We start from the raw sequence: 12,500 nt of genomic DNA, 5'->3' as shown, positions 1-12,500 counted from the left end.
CCAAAGTGTGGAGGTAAGGAGCCAAGTCGTTTTATCTTTTGATTTCAGTCTTTCCAGCTTCAAAAATGCATACTTAAGCGTTAATAAAATGGTGGCATAAATGCAGTATTACTATAGTAGATTCACATCAACCGTGCATTTGACGTCTAGGCCAGTCCCTTACGACACTCCTGATTGGCTGTTGATAAGCCAATCACATGGCTGGAAACTCTCAGTCTCTCTCAAGAGTTCACATAGGCAGGATGTATGTTCCACCTCTCCTGAGAGACGTATCCCTCAGGAGACATGGAACGTACATTCTGCTTATATGAACTCTCGAGAGAGACTGAGAGTTTCCAGCCCTGTCACTGGGTTCTCAACAGCCAATCAGGAGCGTCGTAAGGGACGTGCCTAGACATTAAATGTACGGCGATGTGAATCTACAATAGTAATATGAGATGTTTTCTCCGCCTCCAGTTACTTTTTAATTTTCTGTCCCAGTGACCGAAAACGTTCCCTTCACTAAATTATACTTTTACTTAGTTATTTTAATGGAGGAGAGACAAACTCATTATTTGGTAAGATTGATCACTTTAAGATCACTGCAAAAGGATATCGTGGCTCTTGGAAATTCCTACTTGGCGATTATTTTCGAGGATAGTCTTCCGTCTGGCTTGTAAAGTTTAAGGGTTTGGTATTGAAATTGATTGAATTGTCTAATTAACATGAATTGTGTCATATTCATTATAGGTTAGGCGAATATGTAACTAGGTATGCACAGAAAATCTACTCAAAACACCAACAGGTTAACCATTTTTCAAGATGATCATCATCTAAGACTAATCTACACAATTTAATGTTGTTATTTTCATTGTGATGACGACGACGGTATGTATGAAATCAACAGACAGACCCATAATTCAGGATCACTAAATCTGCGATGATTTTGAATATCAATAGTTGTTGTTAATCATGACTTGCCAACACTAAGCTGAGATTCAATAGACTTCATGTGGTCTCGGTAGTAAAGTTACACGAAAAAAGGTAAGTTTTTTTTTTTTTTTTTTTTTTTTTTTTTTTGGGGGGGGGCATTTTCATTCAGTATGAAATCAATATAAATGTCACTCAGTGGTGGAAGCGACGACAAAGTCTATAGAAAGTGAAGTTAGTCTTTGCCAGAGGTTATTGTCTTCACAGTGGTTGCCGAAAAAGAACTAAACAAGTCTTTTACTTTGAACGCCCTCTCATCTTTCCAGGTTCGAGCTGGTCCACAGTTGAAAACGGACGGAAACTTGACTCAGTGGGAATTAGTAGGATTTTACCCAGGTGTCTATGCAGGTGGGAATGCTCGTATTCAGTTCAATAATACCCAAGGAGTATGCGGAAGATTTCTCTCTGTGCAGCGAAACAACAGCCTGAATGATGTGTTAGCTCTTGCTGATGTTTTGGTTTATGTTCGCAAGAGTCCATACAACTAAGATGCTTATAAACTGGAAAGGATGGGAAGGCCAAGATCATTCATTAAAACTAGATTTAAGGAGCAATTGGTGTAGTTCGAGGCTTCAGTGGGGATAACAAGTTATATACAACTAAATTGTTGTTGTCATGGTAAATTATTTTGGTTTAAAATCTTTTCCATAAGATTCTACACAGTACTATTCACTTTTTTATTGACTGTAAACAGTTATTTATCTATCTGAAAACCAGTGGAAATTTTGTAGCATAGGTTGTCAGTGTTATGTATTTTTTTTAGTTAATTGTCAGTTACCATTCTGAAAATTGCTCTCTTATTTCTTTAGCAACTGGTATTATACTGACAATTCCCTATTCTTATTTTTCCATACACTAATATTTCTACGATTTTTTTATTGTTCACTGATTTTCAATATAAGTAATGTACACAAAATCTGGAGAGGTTTTGAAATACACGAGGTTTTAATTGGTCATTGGGTTATTCATAATTTCAATCAGTGATCGTTAGCCAAAGAAATATAAACAATTTGGTATCAAGCCAGGTACAGGTAGCATTTCCAAACTAGGTGAACTCTTGTTTTATATACCAGAACAGCCGATTTAAATACAAAAACAACACTCACACCAAACAAGCAATACCACACGGTAAGGGATTTTAGGCCAAAAAAAAACCAAAAGAATGTGTCGCATAAAGTATCCAAGGGGATCTTGAAGAGCAGAATAGAAAAACATAACTGAAATGTATGGAAGACGCATGAACTGCAATCAGGTTTTACTAGCTTATTAAGAACATGGTGAAATACTAGTGCATGAAATACATGCACAAGTAATAAATGTAGTGGAAAAGATATTTACAAATGACACGACAACTTTGCGTCTTCACAATACAGAGCAAATAAATAAATAAATAAAAAAAAAGTACAATGGCTTAAGACAGAGGTGGAATGGTTCAACCATATTCTTCTTAGTAACTTACCTGATCATCGAAAAATTAGAAGGTACAAATGATATTCTAAGAATTGTGACACTATTCTGTGCAGATGATGGATTGATCCGAGATAATTTCTTTGAAGAAATAACAAAACCCATATGAATTCTTGTTGACAAAGTTAGTGGTGTGGCCTAAATATAAATAAAGACAAAAACAATATATCAATATTCGACGGCTAGTACAGTAGAGTATAACGTAAGCAAAACCTTCTGTGCATTGAAGGAACAGAAATAGTTCAAGCAAATAAGAAATCTTGGTGTAAAAATCAACAACACAAAAGACTGCTACAGAGGATGAATAAAAAGTGCCCCAGATGAAAGAAAAAGAGATTGAAAACATGGCTAATGCAGTCATTAGTAAAAGTTGCAGCAAAGAGATGATAGGGAAGTTGTACTGAAAGGGGGTTAGCAATGCCATCATCCATGTATGGCATGGGAGTATTGAATCTCAGCAAGAAAGAAGGAAATAAAGTGCAAAAAAAATAATCAAATGTACCATACAATATTGAAAGTACCAAGAAACATAGCAAGTTGGGTTTTAAGATCTGAAATTGGGGCCTCTTCCTACCACTCGAGGTATCTAAGAAATTTGAAAGTGGTGGAAATAGGCTCCTAAATTAAATAACCGTAGACCAATATGAAAATATTTTAAAAATTGGCTTCTGCAAATAAAAGAGAAATCTAAAAGAATTAAACTTGAACTTGAGCAAAACTGAAGCGGTTAAAAGAGAAACTTGCGAATAAGTGAATCCGTGAATCCTGAAATATTTGGAGATCCACTGAATATGAAAATATATATATATATATATATATATATATATATATATATATATATATATATATATATATATATATATATATATATATATATATATTTATATATGACTGGTAAAAATGTTCTGTAACAACAGAATTCCATCTAATAAAAGACCCCATAAAAACACCAAAATGTAGAGAGAAAAGTACTATATTTCAGAGACTGCTGTCTCTCTCTTCAGGTATATGAATGAGAAAAGTTTACAGAAAAGGTGGTATTTATACCAAGAGATTCGTCCACAAAGTAGCCAATTTAGGTCACCCCCGCTGATAATCTTCCTTTAATCTTCTTAAGCGTTGGTTGAATGAACACTGCGTCGACGATGTCCGATGTCCAATTCCCTTTTGAGATGTTCATTACCTGCTTCTCTTTTATTAAGGCCGATTCCATCATTTGACTCTTGTAATTTATAGCAGCAAACTGCCGGTACAAGAGTCAAATGATGGAATCGGCCTTAATAAAAGAGAAGCAGGTAATGAAACATCTCAAAAGGGAATTGGACATCGGACATCGTCGACGCAGTGTTCATTCAACCAATGCTTAGAAGATTAAAGGAAGATTATCAGCGGGGGTGACCTAAATTGGCTTACTTGTGGACGAATCTCTTGGTATAAATACCACCTTTTCTGTAAACTTTTCTCATTCATATACCTGAAGAGAGAGACAGCAGTCTCTGAAATATAGTACTTTTCTCTCTACATTTTGTGTTTTTATGGCTCCTTTTATTAGATATTTATATATATATATATATATATATATATATATATATATATATATATATATATATATATATGCATATGTATATACCTTAATATAACATACGTATAACAACTGCAAGGATAATGAATATGGGTTGTATATCATAACTGATGTCAGCTTTATTCCTAAGCCATTATAGGGACACTGATACATTAGCGTGGAACTTCATAACATATGCTAGTGAGACATTGCACAACATATGCTAGTGAGACATTGCACAGAAACATAAAAATGGTTGAAAACTAATTATTTACACTGAACATTTTCTTATGAAACATCTACATTAACTCCCAAGAATATTTCATCTTTTGATAAATGAAATTAAGTGAAGTTGGTGTTGTTTACAAAGCAAATGCAATAATGGCTTCTTAACTTCCAGTACGGAAAAAATATTCTGCCTAAAGACGCTGTCACACTAGCAAAATTTCCGTCGACTTTCCAAAGAAGTCAACATCATTCCGTACTCTGGTTGTCACACACGTTCTTCTTCATGCCGTGGTTGTCGTCGTCAAAACGTAAACAAACCATCTGAGCTGTGACTTCCCGGAATGATAAAACAACTATGCTTTATAACACAAAGCAACCAGTTGGTCTGCTTGCATGTGTTTAATGATGCTGCATAGAATTAAAAAAAAGTGTTTGGGTTCGGTACTGGTTAAAAAGATGTGAAAAGTTTTATTTTAAAAAAAATAAGCTAGGGCTAGCCTAGATAGCCTATTCGTAACCTTGTTTACACAACCCCAGTCAGACTGTATTATAAATTAAGCTAGAGAAACACTGCAAAAATTTTCAAGATTTTTGTTTATATTATTTGCTAATGAAAAAAAGGAAAAAAAACGAGAGCAGACCTAGGCTATATAACAATCCGATACTATTTACGATATAGCATGCTTATCTGTATGAAGATCAGCAAGTTCTAGAATATTTTCCCCGAGTCGCATGGTGATTTCTTGGTAATTTTTTCATTTAAGACCCTTTTTCATAAAATTCATTTAAGACCCTTTTTCATAAAATTATCATGGCTTATGGTCCCATAAGCTTTGTCTCTCCCTCATATCTTCGACCAAAAACTGTTCTGGCAATCTTGTCAACTGTACCAAGAACTCCATCTTGCATCTGATGACTTGAATTGCGCGCTCTCCGAGATATAAACAAACAATAAAGTCGACGGTAGCGATGAATTGAATTCGATCGGTACCGTTTTCAAAATTCATGACGACGACACCAGAAAGTCGTCATCAAAACATGAAAAGTCGACGTCAAATTCAAAAGTCAACGGAAATTTCACTAGTGTGACAGCGCCTTAAGTTGCTATAGTAGATTCACATCAACCGTGGACGTCTAGGCCAGTCGCGTACGACACTCCTGATTGGCTGTTGATGAGCCAATCACATGGCTGGAAACTCTCAGTCTCTCTCGAGAGTTCACATAGGCAGGATGTATGTTCCACCTCTCCTGAAAGACGTACCCCTCAGGAGAGGTGGAACATAGATCCTACCCACGTGAACTCTCGAGAGAGACTGAGAGTTTCCAGCCCTGTGACTGGCTTATCAATAGCCAATCAGGAGGGTCGTACAGGACTGGCCTAGACGTCAAATGCATGGTTGATGTGAATCTACCATTGTTCTGAATGAGACTCTCAACCTGGTGCCTTGTACTTGTTGACGCAGAGGTATTTTACATCTCTCCTTTGGTGTGAAGTTGGAGTTTCTACATAGATATCACATCTACCTTTCTTTCCTCACAGGTGATCCGATTAGTTGAGCAAAAGACAAAATCCTCCGTAATTGCCAGGAGGTCTGAAAGCCCACATAGATCACATCATGGCTGCTGTTGGCTGAGTCGCGGCACCATTTCTGTTTTATGGCACGAAGCGGAAAAGTTACGCTTCCTTAACATGTGCCTAAAAGAGCATTTAAGGCCTGAAGTCCTATGGTTCAGTTCTCTAATCACTGTCACAGAAAAGTTTGCACTGGTTCTACTTCATCCTCGGCAGCCGCACTCTAGTTGTTATAGACGACTCCTCGAAAAAGATAAATGCCTGCTGTCTCCCGAGTTCACAATGAGTTAAAAAAACACAAAAGCAGTGTTTCTCTCTCTCTCTCTCTCTCTCTCTCTCTCTCTCTCTCTCTCTCTCTCTCTCTCTCTCTCTCTCTCTCTCTCTCTCTAAGACATAAAGCCTCATGTATTCTAGGAAGTTCAATAGTCGTCGATATGTTCGCTCATTATTACTGTCATTTCAAATATTAATCATGCACTCTGAAATTGCCACTATTTTTTTCTTAATTCTGTAATGATTTAAGATTCTTTGAATTTTTATGTATAAACTGATATTCTGTAATTCTGGAAACTGCCATATTTATTGAGATAATTTTGTTAGTCAAGGTATCACACAACCTTTCAGGAGCACTCAACAACCTGTGATTTTTCTCAGTTCATTGCACTGATGTGTATAATTATGTATAGGCATGTATAAAAGGCCGTGCCAAGTGTCATAACATGTGATTGATAAGGTGAAAAGTTTGAATAAAAACCTGCAAATTATTATTTCCAGGATAAACGACTGAAATCCTTTCAGGATAACTAAATAAAAATTGGGAATGAGGGTATTAATTGTGGTAGACATTTTAAAGCAGGACTGATTTTGTCCTATTGATGCTGCCTATAAAAATCTTAAATATATTTGTTGCACAGATAACAAGTTTGTTTTATTCCAAGGTTATATAATTACTATTTCTCTTGAGCATTAACATTACCTTTAAGGTCATGTAAAAACCTCCATACAGTCAAATTATTAATAAAATAATTCATTATTGTCAAAGTTCTAGCATTTCTATCATTAACTGTGATGTCATTATATGATAACATCGATTTTTATTACTGTTAGTCTAATCAACCTGAAAGCACGATTTTATTCCTTCCCTCTTCCTGTCTAGTTCCTAGGCTCTCATACCTCTTATGACTTCAAAACAAACTTCAAATTTGTTATTCATTGAAGGAATCTGCACAGTGTGTACATGCACAGTAGTACCTTCTTACCTACGGTTCCAGCACCCACGTTTATTACTCCAAAAAAAGAAAAAGCCATAAAAGGAAAATTCCGGAATTACAGAGAGCACATCAGGTAGAGTGAACCCTTAATAAGTTTACCAGGAAAGTCTGAAACTTTATGAAAATTGCCAGACCACGTAGTGCCACCCTTTCACACAGTAAATATAATACAACTATCGTGGAGGGAGGCTACAACCCTCAACAAGGTGTTAAATAAAAAAGTAAACAAATAAATAAAAAGCCGCTTTGAAGAATGATGCACAAAAGTGCAAAATAGGTGCCAAAATTTCAAACATGTAAGGAGAGGCTAACTCTAGAACTTGTGCTACATAATTGCGTACAAAATGAAGGGACGTGTTAATTGTAACCTGATAAGCTTCAAGAGAAATTTCATTTATTTCTTTTTTTTATTTTTTATTTTGTGGGGAGATTTGTTTGCTGACTCTTCTTCACAGGTTTGCTGTTTTTATGATAAATAATTGTAAAGTCCGATGGGTTTATATGTTCTTCAGTCAAGTTAATTCACTAGAAGCACGTCCTAGCTTTTGGAAGTTACCTCTCAGACCACGGTCATACAACTATAAAACTCATATTTCTGAAGTTTTTTTTTTTTTCTTCAGAAATATCATGAAACCTGTCGTCATCTGTTCCCATTTCCATCAACCGATGGTGATGCTCCTAAAGTTGGCGTAATAAACGTGCAAATGAGGACTTACTCAAAGTGTGAGCTTGAGCATATAAAGGTAGCTGTTCTCTCACAAGGTCACTTTCTTTTCATGGTTTCCCTATACTTTATCATTTAAAAGCAATCAGAAGCCAGCTCCCTCGGACATTAGGCAAAATGTATCAAGATTGATACTACTTTGTTAAATTCCATAACAACCTATTTTGAAAAGAAATCAGCCCACAAGAATGGAATGTCAGATGTGACAGTGTATGGAGAATAAAAATGATAAGAAATTGGTGGCATAGACACAATGGCCAAAGATAAAAGAATGTTGGAACGCCAGTTTTAGTACCCATAAATCAATATGTCGGATAAAAAGAAATAAATTTTTTTTAGAATGATACCAGACGATTCAGTTAAAGATAAAGCTTTAAAAAAATGTAAACAAAATTAGTAAAATAAAATCCTCAATGATTCTCGGCAGAAACAATATTTAAGAAAAGAAGAAAAAAATAATATATATACATACATATATATACATGTGTGTGTGTAAATATATATATATATATATAGTATATATATATATATATATATATATATATCTAGATATCTATATATATATATATATATATATATATATAATATATATATATATATATATATATATCATATATATATATATATATATATATATATATATATATATATATATATATATATATATATATATATATATATATATACACTGGAGATGTAGATACGGGCATCTCCAGTAAATTGCAATGATAATTCTGCTTGCGAATGATTTTCACACATCACCAAATTACCCTCAATGCAAACTGAAAGTATGCCGATTAGGCACAGAAACAAAATGGCTTTACATCTTAATATGTCGCATTTTGACGAACGTAAACCAGAACCTCGGCGAGAGCTAAAGTATCACTCAGGGCGTTGATTCGCTGCACGGAGAGAAAGCGTCCACAGACTCCCTGGGTATGGTTGAACGTCAGACGACCACCACCATCTTGGTAGATGCCTGGGTAGAATCCTATGAATTCCCACGTGGTCAAGTCTGCGTCCGTTTTCAGCTCTGGACCAGCTCGAATCTGGAAATATGAAAGGGGGTTCAAAAGGAGAGCTGATTCGTCCAGTTCTCTCGAGGCGTATTAACTCAAAATCGCAGCTAAAGCAGGCGGTCTTCACAACCTCTTATTAAACGACTGCGATGACGGAAAACTTCTGCTGCAGGACAGCTTTGCTCTTTATTGTATTGACTTCAACTGTCGCTCCTGCTGCCAATTGATGTTTTTATTGATTTAATGCTGATTTCAAAGATAAAAACTTCGTAAATTTTGACGTCAACTGAATCCACGCTTATGTTGATATATCCAGATTAGCAAACTATCAATTTTAATATTTAAAACCATCGGAGAAGGCTCAATGGTCCAGTGTTACGAGTCCATTGATTTCATGCATGCCATGGTCACCATCACTCTGGGAAACCACAGGATTAATACCCTTTTTATATAAAATTCGGACGATTAAAAAAGAAGTATACTAAACACCACATTTTATGAGAAGATTCATTCCCCGACGCTTAGCACGAGATCTGTCTTTTTGGCCAGTTCCCTTACCCAGGTTTAATAGAATACTCTATTAATCCTGACTAGACTATAGACGATTCAATTGCCTACCTCCACTTCTTGGAACCGAAAACTGAAGTATCCCTGTCTTGGCAAGATGTTAACGTGGTGGATGATATAGTAAGCTCCGAGGTCAACCATCCACCAAGGCTTCACCCATCCATTCTCCCAGTGAGTCGTCATATTGTCATCAATTGCAAGGGAACTGTAAAGATTCTGTCATTAGTACCAAAAGCATACAAAATACATAGCGAAAGCTTGACGAGAATGTGTTAGCAATATACCAACAGGTGATATGTGTAGCCAGTAAGTGTGGAATTAGGCAAAAAAGAAATTCATTTTGCGAAAGGAAAAAGCATTTCACTTCAGCCTTTTCAGACACTCCATTATATTTTATAAATACTCTGCAGAAAGATTAGAGACAAGTGCCATTGTCAAGAAAAAAAATGAAATCTCCAATGTCGCATAAACAGTATTGAAAACTATTTCAGCTGCTTGGGGCTTTTACTCACGCGTTCAACATTGACGGTTGGGGGTATGTTGGTTGTGCTTTAGCCTTCTCCCGAAGAGGTCCCCCTTCGGGGGGCGCTGCAGCATCAGTGTTCACATAAACGTTCGTCGGCTCCATTCCTATGCCATGGATCTTGCAAGTCCCATCCGTTTCTGCGGAATATAAGAATAACCTAAATCATTAACAATACATGATAATTAGAATCATGACAAACAAGGAATCAGTACGAAAACGAACATAATAAAGTAGAACAGATGTTAATTAGAATCATGAGAAACAAGGAATCGGTTTGAAAACACACTAAACAGTTACTGTTGGGTTACTCAGATATCTCTTTTTAATATGGTATTGCCTGCTAGGATGTCTAATTGGCTATGCATTTGGATTAAACAAATGTGTCATTGAAGACCTATAATTATTCAAGATACAAATTACTCCGAATAATTTCTGTTGTTGTTTGTGTTTGTGTCTTCGGAATGGAATGGGATGGAATATGGAATTGAGGCTTGAAGCCAAGCACTGGAACTTTGTGTCTGGTTCTCTTTCAGGTTGTTTCGCCTGTTGCTAGTAACATCATCAATGTTATCTTCAATACCTTACCTTGAAAAATCCTATTTAATTCACACTTTTTATTTTTGTATGGATACAGGGTATATGAGTTTATTTGATCGAATACCATGCATCTATGCAAGTGCCATGCTGAGATAAAAACCCAGGACTTGTTGGCACTAACTGCAAGCTTTATAAGAGGGCTTCTTTTAGCACTTGATTTCAAATTTGGAAGGTGTAGAGGATCATGCGTTAGAGAAATCGTGAATATTCCTGATATTTGTTGTTTCCAAGAAGTAATGCTTCTTATAGAGTAGACAAAGCCATTGCTCATTTTGGAGGCCATCCTCCTATGGGCAACCAATTACTTCATCAATTATACCTTACAGTTTTCTCGAATAGGCAGTTCTTCGAAGTTATAAATAATTTTTATCTCACAAGCCTTAACTTCGTACTTGAATATTCAAAACCTCGCACCGTTTTAGTTCCTGCTAGAACTGACCAAATATCCCGCGAGCCGTATGATCAAGTCCACATTTCCCAAGGCTGTTCTTCGTTGCATCCATGTTCACCTTCAGAGTTCCAAATGCAGGTCTGGCTTTTTTTATGCCTTCAAAATTTTCTAGTGTACGTTGCCCTTAAGCTCTTGGGGATGTGCATCTCTACGAGCAAACTAGGGACGGAAGGCTTTTCTTTTTCTGGAGCTGACAATAGGACGCAAGTTTTCTTTTTCTGGAAGCTGACCAATAGGGACCAAGGTTTTTCCTTTTTCTGGAAGCTGACCAATAGGGACGCAAGGTTTTTCTTTTTCTGAGACCAATAGGGACGCAAGGTTTTTTCTTTTTTTTTCTGGAAGAAGACCAAAAGGATGGTAATCCAATGACCTTCAACGAGAGGGAAGTTGAATGTGGCTTAACAAATCTTGGCAGATTATTTTAATATACCAGTTTCCTATGCACAAGTAAGACGCCTGTAGGTGGAACTCACGAAGCAATAATGTATGGACCCAATAATGGAAGTTAACATATACTACTTGACCAGATAAAATTCTGTTGTTATGGCAAACCGTGTTTTTTCAACTGGTTTAGCTTACCTTCTGAAATATTGAAAGGAAATTATATTTAAATCTTAAAAATTCGAATTTCGTAATAATTTTTATGTACAAAAAAATTTTACAGATGAACATCTTCATTAACAAGAAGAATTTTTTTATCTGACTATAATGCTTGCGGAGATATAAGCGTATAATAACAATTATGGCTTGGCTGGGTTGGGCTGGGCCGAGCCGGGCAGGGGCGGGCCGGGCCGGGCCGGGCTGGGCTGGACCGGGCTTCGCTGGGCCGGGCTGGGTAGGGGTGGGGCGGGCCGGGTTGGGCCGGACTGGGCAGTGGCAGGGGCAAGCCGGGGCGGGCTGGGCCAGTCGGAAGGCGATCCTCATTAAGACTTCGCTTTGATCGTAAAAATTCACAAACTCCTGGCCCATTTTCATCAACAAGGAGTTTTACCATTTCCAAACGACGCCTTTACAGTTGATCGTATTCCCCATAATTTGTACAAGGTTAGTGCAAACGATATACTTTTTCGTTTTTGGAAATAGAATCTTAAGTATACGTATTGGAATACTTGCAGCTGTTCTCTTTACCTGCATCCAATCTCCCTCCCTCTCCCGCACCCCCAGCCCTCTCTCTCTCTCTCTCTCTCTCTCTCTCTCTCTCTCTCTCTCTCTCTCTCTCTCTCTCTCTCAGCACATTCAGCCCAAGTACTTTGGCACTGACATAAAGTAAATACCAAACCTACAGCCATTTTTTCCTGTGCACAGGTAATTGGACTAAGAGGTAACTGACTAACCTGTGAATTCGTAGAACAAGCAGCTGGTCTGGGAACAAATAAGGCCACATATAGACACCCCGGAAACATAGTAGACGGTGGGTGGTAGGAGTCGAACTAAAGGTGGAATACATTGGTGTCTTGGGGAATGGTATATGCTTCCGGCGGATGTGTCCATCTTCAGGCATATTGCAACGGCAATTACAAGGAGAATCTTCAAGTCCATCTCTCTGA

General features: G+C 36.9%; 3 protein-coding genes across 7 annotated transcripts in view; 1 reads left to right on the top strand and 2 right to left on the bottom strand.

Annotated features, from left to right (window-relative positions):
- LOC135207566 (uncharacterized) overlaps positions 1-6,180 on the top strand; it is a 7,676-nt gene extending 1,496 nt beyond the window's left edge. The window contains exons 3-5 of one of the 3 annotated variants that reach the window (XR_010312993.1): positions 1-13; positions 1,236-1,587; positions 5,766-6,180. The exon at positions 1-13 is cut by the window's left edge and continues 141 nt beyond it. Coding sequence is in view for 2 of the 3 variants with exons in the window: in XM_064239401.1 (XP_064095471.1) it covers positions 1-13; positions 5,766-6,089 (337 nt within the window). In the remaining variant the exon portion in view is untranslated. Of the gene's footprint in view, positions 14-1,235; positions 1,924-5,765 lie in introns of those variants that run through there. The other 2 variants (XM_064239401.1, XM_064239402.1) reach the window with 2 other exon arrangements.
- The window catches only part of LOC135207569 (small ribosomal subunit protein uS7m-like), a 143,196-nt gene that overhangs the window by 46,879 nt on the left and 83,817 nt on the right, over positions 1-12,500 (bottom strand). The window lies entirely within an intron of this gene.
- LOC135207567 (uncharacterized) overlaps positions 8,512-12,500 on the bottom strand; it is a 75,066-nt gene continuing 71,077 nt past the window's right edge. For all 3 annotated transcript variants that reach the window (XM_064239404.1, XM_064239403.1, XM_064239405.1), the window contains 4 exons: positions 12,288-12,500; positions 9,892-10,042; positions 9,431-9,584; positions 8,512-8,842 (listed from right to left, as the gene is read on the bottom strand). The exon at positions 12,288-12,500 is cut by the window's right edge. In XM_064239404.1, coding sequence (XP_064095474.1) covers positions 8,621-8,842; positions 9,431-9,584; positions 9,892-10,042; positions 12,288-12,492 — 732 coding nt within the window. In that variant the 5' untranslated portion in view covers positions 12,493-12,500 and the 3' untranslated portion in view covers positions 8,512-8,620. The remainder of the gene's footprint in view (positions 8,843-9,430; positions 9,585-9,891; positions 10,043-12,287) is intronic.

Source organism: Macrobrachium nipponense, chromosome 32, assembly GCF_015104395.2.
Source record: "Macrobrachium nipponense isolate FS-2020 chromosome 32, ASM1510439v2, whole genome shotgun sequence".
In the NCBI taxonomy this organism is placed as follows: Eukaryota; Metazoa; Arthropoda; class Malacostraca; order Decapoda; family Palaemonidae; genus Macrobrachium; species Macrobrachium nipponense.
This window is presented reverse-complemented; position numbering and strand designations above follow the sequence as displayed.